The 16,488-nt window shown below is 38.6% G+C and overlaps 1 protein-coding gene across 1 annotated transcript in view; it reads right to left on the minus strand.

The window, feature by feature from the left end:
- ccdc80 (coiled-coil domain containing 80) overlaps positions 1-16,488 on the minus strand; it is a 30,630-nt gene that overhangs the window by 7,539 nt on the left and 6,603 nt on the right. Inside the window, exons 5-7 of the mRNA XM_023269814.3 lie at positions 13,874-14,030; positions 4,358-4,494; positions 1,435-1,586 (exon numbers count right to left, since the gene is read on the minus strand). Of these exons, the coding sequence (XP_023125582.2) occupies positions 1,435-1,586; positions 4,358-4,494; positions 13,874-14,030 (446 nt within the window). The remainder of the gene's footprint in view (positions 1-1,434; positions 1,587-4,357; positions 4,495-13,873; positions 14,031-16,488) is intronic.

Here is a 16,488-nt window from a genome sequence, read left to right on the forward strand (position 1 = left end):
TTTGATTATTTATTTTACAAAAACTCCAATTAGCATACAATATTTTCCCATATGTTAGCAATACTAGAAAAAACAGCACCTCACATACTATAGATCTTTTACTGTTTAATACATTTCCACTGCTCTGTGCAAACACTGCCTGCAGTTCAGCCAATAAAATTATTGTTTTGTTGTTTTTTTTTGCAGGATCTGGTTTATCTCTTGGGACATTTTTAAACGAGACATGTAGTATGACATGATTTTGATGAAATATCACAATTTTGAAGTTAGATTTTATTAATACTCCCGACTCAATCATACGCCACACCATTAGTTCAATGACTGCTGGTAAGTTGACATTCTTTCTGTTTTAGTTTCTTGCTCTGATAAATTGTGTATTTTTTTTAAAGATAGCATGCCTTTAAAACCTGCAGCGCATTTTGGGGTTCATAGGGTTAAGCAAAATGTTATATTAATAACACTTATTATAATACTTTGCAGAAAATCAGACATAACACTTCTGTGCATAATTCGAGTTCCATAACGGGCCACTTAGAAATAAGCAAATGTTTATTTGTACTATTGAAATGCTTTTTTTTTTCAGAAGGTGTTACACAAATGAAGTTCTTTTTAGTTTTGGGACATGCTAAATCTTTTTCTCACATGCTGTATAGGATGGGGGCTGCACAGTGGCTCAGTGGTTAGCACTTTCACCTAGCAGCTAGAGGATCCCTGGCCTTCCTGGGATCTTTCTGCATGGAGTTTGCATGTTCTCCCTGTGCATGCATGGGTTTTCTACGGGTTCTCTGGCTTCCTCCCACAGTCCAGAAACATGCTGAGGTTAAATGGTGATTCTAAATTGTCCAGAGGTGTGACTGCGAGTGTGATTGTTTGGCTCTATTTGCAGTCCTGTGATAGACTGGCGACCTGTCTAGGGTGTCTGCTGCCTTCGCCCTCAGTCAGCTGGGACAGACTCCAGCCCCCCATGACCCCAATGAGGATTAAGTGGTGTGTTGATAATGGATGGATGTATAGGATGGTAACACACCCCAGTTAACTGCCAACCAATAAAAAAATCTCAAACACAATGAAACCAACCAAACTTTGTCCATCTATGAGAGAAGAATTAGGAAAAGTCTTCAGGAATTTTTTTCAGTCTAGTAAGCTGTAGTTCCTCTTTCGTATCAGCAGGTATCAGACATATTTCATGCTGTCTGGAGATGAAATTAGTCATGTGAGTTAAATGTTTCGCCACATCTGAACTTATTCTGAAAGGGTGTTTCCATCTGCCATGAAGCTCATTAACTCTATTTTTTAAAAAGCAAGAAAGGCCACCTATTTTCTTGAGGCTGATGCAGAAAATTGCAGTTTCTATGAATATTTGCTATTGCAATACAACAAAAGGTGCATAAAAATATGTTTTCTGTAATGTTGTGCTCAAAACCTTTTACATACCTGGACAGGAAGTTCTCCAGTGATCTGGGCTTGTCTTCTTTCTTACAAACGACTCCATCTCTTTTCTGCTGCTCCATCTCTCGGATGCGGGACGAGAAGGTGTCGATGTAGTCGAACACGGCCTTCATGGCGATGGGAACTTCATAGGATTGCTGACAGACAAGAAAAAGAGTATCGACAAGAAGCCAGCAAAGGTTGAGTAAGAAAATCAATCTGCTTGTGGAGGAGAATCTGGAATCAGCCCAGAGAATATGAAAATAGAAAACAATGGTGAAACTGTTTCCAATAACGTGACGAATTTAAGTTTTGGGGCTTTGAACCGGTGCCACATCCCAACCGTTCTGCATAATAACTTCTGGGAAGCAGCGCTGGGTTGCTCAAACAAAACAGAACATTTCGTTTAATTTACGTAATGCTGAGCAGCCGCAGCGTGAAACACGTGCGTGAAAATGCAGCTCGCGGCTTCCTGGTGATGTGCTGAGTTTGCTGCACAGCTCGTTCCGACTCTTTCACACCTTTCATACGCCCACATCCCTCACAGACTCCCCTGTCTCCGCACAAACACTGGCCTCTTTGATGGGTCCGTCCGAAAACAGCCGGCCGATTTACCCTGGCACTAACGCACACATACAGCTGGTGAGCAAATGTCATGTCGTGTGAATTAAAACAGTGTTTTCGTGAAGCCACCGTGCTGGTAACATGAGGACACGTCAGTCTACCTTCAAAGAGACACACAGGACGGAGTGTGAAGACCAACATGAGTCAGAGACACTCTTCATTTGAAGGAAACAAGCAGCACAATATAAAAAGAGCAACTATTTTAACCTTTGAGGGAAATTAAAGAGCCCATGTTCTGCTTTTTGGGTTCCTTCCTTTCCTTTGATGTGTTACATTCCTGCTTTTGTACATTTCAAAGGACTGAAAACTTACAAACAAGCCAGAATTAACTTCTTCTTCTTCTTCTTCTTCTTCTTCTTCGAGAGAGAATGTACAATTGTTTTTGTGGGAACTCTCTTCTAGTTCTTCTTAAAGGTGGAAGACATTATAAAAATGCTTGATTATAACATTGTTAGACCATCATGCCTTAACATTCCTGAAACATTTTTCAAATGTTGCACTGAGGATGTCCTTTCTTTGTCCTCATGTAGCTTTATAAAACATTGTGAGAATATTTTCTGAAAGAAAAACCATCCACAAAACTTAAAATATCACAGGCATATTCTTCCACCTTTGTTAAAACATCACATTTAAAGAACATTTTCTGTCATTTAAGGCCTAAATACCATCTTAAAAACAAGCTTTGATTGTTGGTTTGAGAAAGTTCTTCCGTTGGTATCATAAAACACAATGTGTGATCCTGACAACATCGTCCAAACATCCACTGAATGTTGCAGCTTGTGTCGTAGTTAAGTTTTAAACATGTAGGAATCTTCTTTGAACAGATAAATATCCTCAAAACACTCTGTGAACATTTGGTTAAAACTTTAAAACAATATTAGATGATGTTATCTAATGTTGTCCCTGCTAGTTAGCTTAATGTTGCATCTTTTTCCCCAATAAGCTGGGTTGTAACAGAGGGACATGAGTGATAAATTAAACATATACATAATATATATATCCAAAAGTTTCCCAGTGAGACTTCATGTCTGGTCCATGACATTATCCTGCATTGCTCCAGTTCAGGTGATCTACAGTGTTTATATAGAACCAATGATTGATAAGAACCTGCAGTGTAAACACTTTGTGAAGACTCTCAGTCTGAGCAGGGATGTTTTTAGCTCACAGTGGTAAAACTTGACCACCAAGTTCACCATCTTACATCATGCTAACTAGTCCTAAAAATAAAATGCAGCAGAGGCTGATGGGAATATAAAAACTTTCTGACTTGTGTATGCACAACATGGTGTTATCATCAGGCAGGAGGAAAGAATTTGTTCATTCCATCATCATGCTTGTCATTTTAAAGATTCACTTTCTTGACCATTGCTAGTTTTGTTATACTACAATACTGTACAATACAATACTGTCCTTTGATAATTTTGTATCATTCTACTCGTCTGTTACATCTGCTTTTTATTCAGGTGAATTTAGGGATGTTTAGTCACCTTTTTCTCTTCTTTTGGCAGTTTGTTTGCATGATCCAAGTTCCTGCAAGAATGTGTATAATGATGTTGTTGCTGAATGCAAAAAAGTCCACGACAAATTTCCTTGCAGGACTATAAAGTATATCTTGTCTTATCTTGTTTCAGACATGAATGCTCACACAGATCTGTATGTGTATTCAGCTATGTACACTACCATTCAAAAGTTTGGGGTCACTTGCAAATGTCCTTATTTTTGAAAGAAAAGCAGTTTTCTTCAATGAAGATAACATTAAATTAATCATAAATCCAGTCTAGACATTGTTAATGTGGTAAATAACTATTCTAGCTGGAAACGACTGATTTTTAATGGAATATCTCCATAGAGGTACAGAGGAACATTTCCAGCAACCATCACTCCTGTGTTCTAATGCTACATTGTGTTAGCTAATGGTGTTGAAAGGCTAATTGATGATTAGAAAACCTTTGTGCAGTTATGTTAGCACATGAATAAAAGTGTGAGTTTTCACGGAAACATGAAATTGTCTGGATGACCCCAAACTATTGAACGATAGTGCATATTCAACTAAGTTGACAATATAATGCTATTACTTCAGTGTATTACCAACAGCTTTTCTTTACTTTTATTTTTGTCTGTTTCCTCTGCTGTAATGCAGTTATTCATATTTCTGATGATTACATGTCTCACAGTAGCACCTGTAATGGGTAAAACAGGCTTAAATGGATTACAAACCAAGTGGACATGAGTGGATTTACTGAGTAGTTAATAGGTATCAATGAAAAAAAAAAAGCTAAGTTATCCCCAAAACATTGGTCCCAACCTTGACTCTCATGTCGGTGTCGGTGAGGACCATGTAGAACTCATCGTACGTCATACTGAACTCTTTCCTCAGCTCCGTGATCAGCTCCTGGTTCACCAGATCCTCCTGACGAAGACCCTTCATCGGCTTGTCATTCTCTGGAGAAAGGAAGAAACATTAATCAGACTAAGTGAGGTACTGTATGTTTATTCACATCGTTTCTGTCCTGATTTTGAATTTCGATGGACATTTATGCTAAGATGTCTTTTTGAGGAGTTAAAGCTTGTAGAATGCGACGTATTTAGTTAACTGTTGAATTCACAAGAACATCTAGTATACGAGGTGAAATCAGACAGTTCAGAGTTTGTGTCTATACTGTTTACTGCTATCTCTTTTGAAGTACTCTTCTTGTGCAGCGATACTCTGCTCCCAGTGCTCCTGCAACATCCTCAAGACCTACCAGGAAGTCCTATTCTGACCTCAAGCATATGCGTATTTGCAATTTCACTGTGGACCTCAAACTTTCGCAAACACCAAATTCTGTGTCAGACTGGCCCATCTTACATGTTGAGAATTATTACTAGTGATGAGGTCCACCGCTACAATCTGGAGACCAAATAACAATCTAATCCTCACAGTGGAAGCTTAGCCACAGTGTCCAAGACTGAAGAAGGCACATCAGGTCAGCAGTGCTTGTTGTTTTTTCAGCATTCAGAGGGTTGTGTACCATGAATTTGCCCCCCAGGGTCACACTATCATTGCGGAGTTCTACTGTAACATCCTAAATGTGTCTGACGAAGAATATTCAGCACAAACAAACTGAAATATGGCACATGTCATCATGCTCAACTTTGCCCCACTCACAATGGAGTTTTTTGGCCTCAGCAACATAATCAACGACCTCCAGTCTCCCTTTTTGGCCATATTTGGCTCTCTGTGACTACTTCATCTTCCACAGAATGTAATTCAAGTTGAAGGCTCATCATTTTGACATTTTCAGTTGATACAAAGGGATATGCTGTTTGACATACCTACAGAATGTTACCTCCAGACAGCCTTACAAGTGCTGCAGGAGCGCTAGGAGCAGAGTATCACTGCACATGAAGACTATCTTAAATCTCTGCCATAGGACATTATGGTAGAACTCATCATTCAAAGACTGACAATTAGGGACACGCTGATGGTGCAAAACCATGTGAATGTTGAACAAAATCATTGGTTCATAATTCAAAATTTATTGTCATATGGAAAGTAAAGAAACATGTTTCCCTATACTATGAAATTCTTTCTTTGCTAACCACAACAAATGCCAAACAACATAAATCTAAGTACAAAATAGACAAAATAGATATAGAGATAGAAATAAAATTAAAAAATATAAGAAAAATAGATAAATAAAGGCAATGGATTGTACAAAATATGGAGCAGTGCAACATCTTGCTCTATGGTGTTTGGTCACTGGGTTGTAGCCACTGACCTCATCATTGGTGATAATCCTCATCATGAAGGTTTGGTCAGTTTTAAACCCATTTGGATGTATGGTTTTAGCAAATTCCTGGCAAAATCACAAATGTGCACCTCCAGAACAGAACAGGACTTCCAGCGAAGGATCCAAATGTGGCAGGAGCCCTGGGAGCGGTGTATCACTGCTCAAAAACATTACTTCAAAGGGGATAGTGGCCAAATTTAAATCAGGTACTGTTTATGCTTTTTCATAGAAAAAGTCGCTGAAGTTTTTGATCGTATGTGGCAACTTTTGCTTTGACAATTTGCTCAAAAGCTCCACGAGACTGACATCAAAAGCTCTTACATAACTGTAAGAAAGTCACATAACTGCCAGACTTCTTGATGTGAAAAGACGCTGAAGAATTGTTTTCCAATCAAATAAACCACAATAACAGTAAAATGTGTTTTCTATTGCTGACTCCAAAACAATGTTCAGATGAGAATGTGTCTGAAAAGATAGTGAAGGAGACTCAGAGCAGAAAGGAAACATGTAAGACTGAGTCAGGGACAAACTCGACAAAGAGCAGCTTTTATCCACTGAGAACTGGCAGGTCGGATGACTTCGAAATTTACTGTAGCAGGCCAAAGCAAAAGCCTTTAATCACCACTCCCTCCACGCATATGTGCGCTACACAGAGACCACAGAACAGCGTGTTTTTGGTGGATGGTTCACCCACTCTTTGCTGTGTAATGTGTACGAGAAATCCAATCAGGAAAACCCCAGTTCAGAGTATGTAGGAGACCTCAGGAACAAACAAATATACAAGAAACACACTCTGATATGTTCCACACAAGTTAAAACCCAAACACCATGAAGTCACACTAAACTGAGGGAGGAGCAGCACTGAAACAACCAGCTGTTTGTATACAGTACATGTCCACACTCAGAGGTCATGTTTCCATCGCTTCAGGAGACATTACATTGAGTTACATTCGTTTCCTGGAGATTGAACCCAACTTTTACCATAACTACCACTAACCATTACTCCTAAACCAAGGTTCCATGCAAAAATTGTAAGACTTATGGTCTGAGAACGTGATTTTTGTGCCTTAAAGGGAGGTGGGTCACCGCAATGTGACAGTGCAAACAGATTTATGTTCCCCACAACATGAGTAATTTAAGTACCCTGGTACATCCACTCTGACCCTCCAGCTGGTGAGTGGAACAAAAGTGTAACGAGCCTAAACATGGGTGGGGGCGGCCGGCTGACGTCACCTTCGGCCCTTTTTTCCAGCATTCCATCTGGATAAAACCTCGCTGTCGTGTGGGAGTGACAGACTCATAAAGTTTTACAAAGTGGGCTTGCATGTCATGAAGTTAACACAAACTGACCAGCTTTGGAGACTGCTGTAAAATGTCTCAAAATATAACAAGGCGGCCGAGCGCAAATGACACAGCACGGCTCGTAAAAGCAGCAGCGGTTCTGTCGCTTTTGAACAGTAATTTAATAAAAGAAAAGGTTTCAAAAGCTGTCACAATTGAACGGAGTGTAAGTGTGGGTGTGATGAATTAACCATCTCCTGCTTACACATCAGCTCCAGAGGAGGCAGATTCATCCCCTTGTTAGGGATGATACATCAGGAAGGTATGTACTCTGGCTGTGGCTTCTTTCCTCCCCTGATAAATGTAATACAGACGTCTCCGAAAAAACTCATCTCTGTATATCAAAGTTCCATATTTAGAAGCTTTTTTCAATGAGTTCATTGAGTCTGTCTTTGGTACGTTGCAGTTTCAAGGTGGAAATCCTCGGCGTTGATTGCTTATCTTACTCATAATGTGTCTTCTAGCACAAAAAAAACTGCATATGGACATGCTAACATCTTTAGACAGCTGGGAAGATGTCTAGAAATCTTGATTTTTACCTTCACTGATGACTACTGAGCTCATCCTAAGAGCTTCCATTAAGGCAAGTGGACATTTCACCTTCATCCAAGAAGCTTCTTCACTTCTAACTGGCTGATATGAAGTCCCAGATATATATTTTCACCCCAACTCACATTGCTAATGGCCCATTAGGGGACAGTGAGGTAAGATGAGCCTGTAGGTTTGCTGAGCCACTCCTTGTTTCTAGAAAACCATGGAAGAAGTTGTTCAAGAGACCAAATATTTTTGGAGATGTCGCCATTCTACTCTCCCAGTGAAGAGAATGAGCACATGGAGGAAGAGGGAAGCACATTTTAGTGAACAAAACAGGTTTTTGCTGTTCAAAGTAAATATTTCATGTTTATGGTTTTATGAGTCTTGTGTCTGAACAATTATTGAGACATCTGAAACTATTTCATACATGTGTTAGCGCATTTGTAAGCTACAATGTGAGGCTAAACTATTAGCATGAAGCTAGCTCTAAACTGCCTGGATGATGCACTTTTGTTAAAATGGTAGCACCTATGATTATTGGTAAATAATTTCATTACTGTAAATCTATAGCTATAGTCCAGTTTTGTAAAAATAACAGTAAAATTTGTTCATTTTGAACATGATTTTGTTCCAAAATTTGTCATATTTATTGAAAGATACTTCAAGTTAAAGTTGTACATTTTATCTTTAAACACAGCATTTAAGAGGTCATTTGGTGTTGAATTTGTCTTTCTTTTCTTTTGTCCTTTTGTCCTCACTCTCCCCTAATGACCTACATGCTGCACCTTGAGGTGTGAATGGTTGTGAAAATGCCAGGTCAGGGAAGACTGATATTATTGGTGTTGAACTTTCTGGGGAGGTGTCTCAAGACTGCATTCTAAGTACCTGATAAGTGGTTGTAGATCCCTCTTCTGTTTAGAGATTGTCCTCAAAGGAGTATCCCTTATTCCTTTAGATGCAGGTAGATGAGGTTTGAAGGGCTTAGTGGTATTTCAGTCTCTCACAGTTAGGTTTTTGTACTGCATATATAATTTTGCTCAGTGTGTGTTTGGCTGTTTTATCCTCAGAGTGAACTTGTTTTTGTCCAAGCTGGGTTTGAAATGCACCTATATGTTGTATTGTTGTGGAGAAAGGTTTCTCAGGCATACCAGCTACATGTTCTTCTGCCAACAATGGAGGGAATCTACAACACCACTTGCCAGGTACTTAGAATGCAGTCTTGAGTTTGCTCACCAAAAGTTTCCATATCAGTTAGATAGAACTGAATAAACCTCTTGGATGATGGCATAATATCCTCAAAAACCAAAAAAGCAAAGTCCTGCAGCTTTTAACTGAAGCTCCTAAGATTGCAATGGCCTGAATGAGTAAGAATCTACACAGATTTATATATAGATCTGTACATTTCTTGCTGCAATGTACTGCATATATTACATTGCTCAGTGTGTGTTTGGCTGTTTAATCCTCAGATTGAACTGGTTTTTGTCCAAGAGTGTTGCTGGGTCTGGAGCTTGGACAAAGGTTTCTCAGACATACCAGCTACATGTTGTTCTGCCAACAATGGAGGGAATCTGCAACACCAGTTAACAGGTACTTACAATGCGGTCTTGAATTTGCTACTCTGAAAGTTACACCACCAATCACAAACTGATTTGTCATCCTTAACCTGGCATTTTCATAACCATTTACACCTTGAGGCATGTCAGTTTTGGGTTGTTAATACTGACAACTATGGGATTTCCAGGTGACAAGATATATCTGAGACTTCCCATCAGTCAGATGGAATTAAAGAGGCCTCTTGGATGAAGGTATAACATCCTCAAGCATGAAAAAGAGAAGTCCCATTGCTTTTAACTTGACCTATGTATAAGTCTGTGCATGTCAAGTGTGTGTTTTGGCTGTTTTATCTTCAGAGCAAACCAATTTTTTTCCAAGAGTGTTTCTGGGTCTGAAATGCATTCTTATGTTTTCTCTTAAGATTGCAATTACCTGGACGACCGACAATCTACACAGACATGACAAATTCTCACATAAAATCACTGTTACTAAGAAAGCAAACACCACCTTATTACATGAACATTACATTAAGTGCAAGAAGCCAATAAGCCAGAATGGTTTAGAGTCATCTGCAGAGAGAGGTACACAATACTGTGGCTTTGGCAGAGTCGGTGTACTTTGTGAAAGTTATACTTGGAGTAGAAATCAGTGTCGAAAACATCTAGTTTGACATAATGCGAGGAAGGTAAAACAAGGACAATACAGCAAACGTGGCAGGAGACACTTCTCTTGGCCTTTGTATGGAGAACATTCACAAAGTATAATTCTCCCAAGAACTTGCTGGAGCTTGAATAGCAACAGAAGCATACTAACTAAAACTGTCTATTTTAAAACCTGCCATGTGAGCAGAATGCATATTTAGTGGAACAATACCTGACTCTGTTTATGTCAGTACTGAGAAACAAGTAGCACCTGGTATGACTCTTATGGCCTTAAAAAATACAACTCTGACAGGTTCATCTATTGCATTTGGGTAAAATTCTGCGTTTCCATTGACTTGTTTTGAATGTTTTGACCAGTTCAACCCTAGAATTCTTCTCGACCATATCAGAAACTCTAAATCTACATTCCATACGTTGACAAACAGACTCCATACATGATGGCCTGAACTCTCTACTTTTAACACTATTTATGTAATGCACACATAGGTCACACTTTTAAAAGCAGCTTTTCATATCAATAAATGATAGCTGAAAACTGTTTGGAGCATCTTTTGGTTTCTGATTTGTAGACAATAAGATTAAAATAGAGGCTTGAGTTGAGGTTTTGATTGAAAACAACACAAATTTGTACATGCACGCCTCCTTGCAATGTTCACATGTATGAGTATGAAGCACTGAGGTTTATTACAGATAATAAATATCTTCCCGTCCAGTGTTGTAAGCCCAAATTGGACAATCCTCCTTGTTCACTCATAAACTCCCTTATAAAGCTGTTCTTGGCCTGCTTCCTTCATATCTGCTGATCTGTTGCCATCATAAAACCTATGAGAAACAATCATCTTTGCTCCCAGAACTGATTTGTACAATCTGTTCGCGAATTCGGGTGAAAAGGGCATTTAAGTACGCTGCCTCCTTTACTTGGAATCAGTTGCAAATAAATTCAAAGCAGCTTTACCCTAACTGGAGGCAGAGACATTCAGATGTTATGACCAACTTCTAATGGCTCTGCTTAATCCTCATCACTGATGATTTGTGACATATTTCTGTGATTTTATGATACTGTCATACTCACTTAACCTCAGTATAAACCTTCTCGAAATAGTTTTGTGTCTGTAATGTGTTAAATTGTGCCGCTGGTGAAAGAGATTCTTAGTCTCAATGAGCTTTTTAATGGTGTAAATAAAGAGCATGTGCTGCACAACTATTAAAGACTGACAAGAGCAGAGTAAAGAAGGCAAAGAACACCAGAGAGGCACTTTAAATGTATGAGCAGGTCTGGAAAAACTATTCAAAGCAGGAGCCTGATTCAGCAGAACCAGACAGTGAAGGTCGTGACAGACCAAAGACAGAAAACTTACTGAGCCTTCCCATACTGCTATAAGAACTGCATGTGGTCCTACACTGTAAAAACCAAACCCGGAAAAAACACCGGAAAAATCTGGCAGCACAGTAGCAGAAAAAATATGCTTAAAAATCAGTGGATTACTACAGCATTTAAAAACAGTAAAAACCATGAAAATAACACAAAATATTTATTTTTGCATTTAAATACAATGAAACTGTACAATTTTACACTCACACATTGCAAAATAACAAATTCATATTTGGACAAATGCAGATTTTTTTGATAATATACATTTTTGGCCTGTTTTATTTTTTTAAATCAACATGAATTAATACTTTTTACGGTAATTTTACTAGATATTATTTGAAATTTAACAAAATAGGGAAAATCGGTAAAGTAAGTCTAAAAGTTATCTACTGTTTTTCAATCTTAATATGCATAATTTTTTTTAAAGCATTGCAAATATCTGTAATATAATGTTTTTCCACAAATAGAGAAAAATGGTGTGATTTCACAGTCAAACATTTATAGGTTTGGCTGTTTTTTCAGTCAACATTTAAATCATTACCTTTTTCTGTAATTTTACTATTTTGCCCTTTAAAAAAAAAACTCAATATGCCAATTATTTTTTAATTTTTGTGATTTTACAAGTTGTTTTCTGGAAATTAACAAAACCTGACATATCTGTAAAAAAAATGTTTAAATACATTATTTCAATCCATTTTTTTTAAATGACAACAAATATTCCTAAAATAACATATTTTGATGTTTCAAACATTAAATACTGTAAAAAGAAATAGTATAATTTTAGATACAGGTTGTAAAGAATGAAATTACTACTTAGAAAACTTTAGGTTTTTGATATTGTCAGGCTGGCTGCTGCCAGGCCTAGTTAGTGATCTCCCCCTCCCCTCTCCATTCTCTTTCCTTTTAGGGCAGCCCAGCAGCGCAGAAGAAGCAACAGGTGTTCCCTATCTGCCACAATTAGCCAGCTCATCAACAGGTGCAACCAATCAAGCTTCACCCAGTCTGCAATATAACCAGACGCCACCCAGCTCTCAGTGCCGGATCGTGACACAGCTCGTAATAGTTCACAGCATGAATTGCCAGCCATTCTGTTTGCTGCTCTTCAAACCTGTTAACCACCGTTGTCCTCCTTTGTTCCAGTTCCGGACCCACCTGTTCCTGCCGTCAACACTGGACCCTGGTTATCACCTCAGAGAAGAGGAAACACTCACCTGAGCTGACTCTCTCCTTCTGGCGTCCTTCCCCACTAACCTGTTGCTGCTTCATGCCATCCACCATCTGGCCCAAGGCATGCTGCTCCAAACCCTGGCTGCCACCGCTGTGAACCAGTTCTGAGCATTCCTAGTTTACTTCGTGAGTTTGTAGTCCAATTATAGTTATAGCTCTCGTTAAGAGCACCGTATTTTGGAGAAGACTTCTTTCGTAGTTACCTCTCGCTATCCTCGTAGAAATAGTCTCGTGTCTTGTTTTAGTATTCCTGAGAACTGGCCTTTCTCGCCTAGGTGTTACCTACCGCGAGTTAGAGTTATTATTTAGTCTTGTTACAGTACCTCCCGGCCCCTAGGTGCCGCTGTAAGATCCAGAGCCTTTTGCTCCCTATTTCTGTTTCCTGTTGAAGTCCTAGTTTCCGCTTGTAGTCCTAAAACCTTTGTAAATAAAATCTGTGTTGCATTCAAGACCGTCTGTTCATTTCCTGCACTTGAGCCACCCTGAACAGCGTAACAGATATGGACATTATTTACAGTTTTATTACAGTTTCTATGTAAAATAATACTTTAAACTTTAATTTTCCAAGTTATTATCCGCAACTTAACAAAATAGGGATAATCCATAAAATGACAGTAAATTACAGCTTTAAAAAGCATAGTTTTTTGGTTTTTTACTCCACCAAGGAGGCAGAGCCTCAGCACAGTTATGACGATCAGCGTTGGTTTGTTTGCCTCTCTGTCTGTTAGCAACATTACTCAAAAACGGAATAAGAGATTTGAATGAAATTTTCAGGGAAGGTCAGAAATGACACCAGGACAAAGTGATTAAATTTTTCAGTGATGCGGCTTATAGTCCGGATCCATGGATTTGTTAAAGATTTCTGAATCATTGCGAGATAGCAGCATGGTGTCACTGTAACTATGGCAACAAGTGAACGCTACGTCAGCTGCCTGCTGACGATCACATGATTGCAATCCTACTACAAATTGATGGCTGTGGACTTATTGGGACTTATCCGTCAGAAATGATACAAGGAACAATTGATAAAATTGTGGGGGTGTATCCGACTCCCATCAATTCCTGCCGCGCGCTACATATTTAGGTCACGCAACACGGTATCTGTACAGAACGTACACATACATAACACGCGTCTGTACTCAGCGCAAGGTCATTTTGTTTGTGGGTACATCTATATTAAATGGACACATTCTACAGTGCCGTGATTTCTGTCACGACTTTTTTCAAGATTTCAGCAGTTGGAAATGATACGACAGAGCAGCCTTGGCAGAGTACTGCACTCTCTGAGAGCTTTTCTTTTTATTATTATTAGTTGTAAAAAGCATAGTTTTTTGGGGTTTTTTTTACAGAGTACCTACCTATCTGATAGTGGTCGATCTTCATGGTGGAGTTTGTCAGGGAGCCAAAGATGGTGATGATAGAAACCTTCCTGATGGCCATCTCACACACAGACTCCAGATACTCGTCTCTCTGCTGAACATACATACTGTTCTCCTCGCTGGGGGACGTAATCAGCTGCAGGGAGGAAGGTATGGAGGTCAGAATGTCGTCTATACGCAACCAAACACACACATACGTACATGAACAGTGTGCTGCAGAGGTGATGTTGACATGAACCTGCAGCCATATTTTCCCAGCAGTGATAAGAATCTACACCGACTGTAAAGCAGACACACACAGTCTGGTAACACACAGCTGAGCAGCCTGTCAGGGAGACGTGTTGCACTTCAGTGTGATTAGAAAGAAATGGTAGAAAATAAAATGTAGGAAACGCCCCGCGGCACAGAGGTCCTTGACCAGAGAAAACTAATCAGTGTCAAATCGCTATTCCAGATGCTGAGATTTTCTTTTTGGCTTTTAAAACTGTTGTAACCTTCCAGTGCTCTGTTTTGGAAACAAACTGTCTCAGAATATAGTAGATCACCTCCATCTGCTGCTGCTCCACATCTCCAACTGTTCAGGGATGCAGAACGCTGCCGTGTCCAGCTTCACAAAACTTATATATGATGGTTTTTGCAGACATTCCTGTTGGATCACAGCACTAATTGTCTTGGTGTCTTCTGGTTTCTCACTGCTGATGTAAAAAACCTGATGAACTCTTATTATTTACTTTAAAAGTTGGACATTTTGGGGAATGTTTTCTTTCTTGGAGAGAATTACTTGTGAAGAGCGATACCACTCTCCTGTCTGCAGAGAAAACATTTACAGCTGTGCAAGATGCCTCCAAAACAGCTGTCAGTGGACGATCATGCAATTAAAAGTGGGAATATTGATATGTCTTTAGTCCTGACAGGCATGTTGTCTTTAAAAAAAATCACATACATTACAATATTTATCCAAGCCAGAAACTGTAAAAACAGAAAAAACGGCAGGATTATAAGTTTGCTGATGGTTCCTGAACTTAACATCTCTGACGTGAAGTTTAGTCGGAAAAATTAACTAAATCAAAACATAAAGTGGTAATATTTCATCGATATCACTTCTTCTTCTCATCAATCTTCACATTTTACTTGTCACATTTAGATATTCATCAAAAACCAACCATTTCGTGCAATCGACTAGCTACGAGTAACTCAGTTGGACCCATACTGAAATTACTTTTTGGCTGAACTGCAGGTAGTGTACACCGAGCCGACAGGAGTACACAAAGTATGTAAAGAGATCAAATATGTAAGCAGTATGTATAGCATTTTGTCTGTATTGGTAATGCTTTTGGGCACTTGGAAATATGTTGTACATGCTGATTACAGGTTTTATTTTTTCTAACTATTTTTGGAAAAAAAATTGTTTTAAATGTATTTTTTTTTTGTCTTTTTTGTGATTTGCAGCAATATAACTGTGTTAAACTGCACAGGACACATTTCTGAGTTCTCTCTACTTCTAGTCATGGTTGTTTTGTTTCCATAGAGGTGCAGGACTTTTTGTTGAGGTGAAAAAATGAGCCCACAGTGAAGAAAAATGTGCTATTTCCTTGGTAATTTCATTACCTTCAGCTCTTATCTCCATCATTACAGGGGTTATTTATGCATTAGGTATCTTGTGTTTTCCAAAACATTGGTATGATCTCTTACACTTTTGTTATGTTAACCTTTGTATAAAGGGAAAAATCATTTTGCATTATGAAACAGTTCTATTTTTACATGTATCTCACCATAATATGCTGGCAAAAGAGATATTTTTTCATAACTGTGTAGGAGACATTGTGTGGAATTAGGCAATATCTGAATCATGATGGTGGGAAAGTGTACGATTGTGAAACCTGGAAAACCATGTGCCCAATGGAAATATTCTTGTAGCTATTTAAGGGTGTACATATTAACATATCTAGATATTAACACATCAATATAAATATGAGTTGATGAGAAAGTCAAACAAGATTGGTACAATTACAACTATAATTAATTAAATTTGATGTAAATTAAAAATTGTTTTCTCGCTGACACTTTATCACACAGACAATTCACTGATATTGTTGGAAAGGTCAAATAGTTCATTTGATGTATGCCACATTTCACTGCAATAAAAACTTAGAGAAGAACTCGACCATGAAGAAGGGATGAGAATTTGGATGCAAAGTACATGTCAGGCTCAAGCTACAGCTAGTTAGCTTAGCTTATGAATAAGCCTGAGATCAGAGAGAAACTGCTAGCCTGGATCTATTTAAGGGTAACAAAATCCACCTATGAGCAATGCTAAAGCTGAATAATTACGATGTCTGGTCTTCTATATTTATGATAGAAAAACAGAAGGGTTAAGGTTGCATGCTGTGGTTTTAAACAGGGGTATGTAGTGGACTTTTTCTTGGTTGGACAGAAAATTCTCCTCTGGTTGCCTTACAAGATATATTGGGTTAATAAGAGAACCTTAGAGGTGCTTGTGGGGATACTTTGTTCATCTGGTATGACATGTGTATGGATTTATTCATCTAAGACTGAAAAAGAAAGTGTATAACCGAAACTGTTGGTAGGTCAGT

This window comes from Amphiprion ocellaris, chromosome 11, assembly GCF_022539595.1.
Source record: "Amphiprion ocellaris isolate individual 3 ecotype Okinawa chromosome 11, ASM2253959v1, whole genome shotgun sequence".
In the NCBI taxonomy this organism is placed as follows: domain Eukaryota; kingdom Metazoa; phylum Chordata; class Actinopteri; family Pomacentridae; genus Amphiprion; species Amphiprion ocellaris.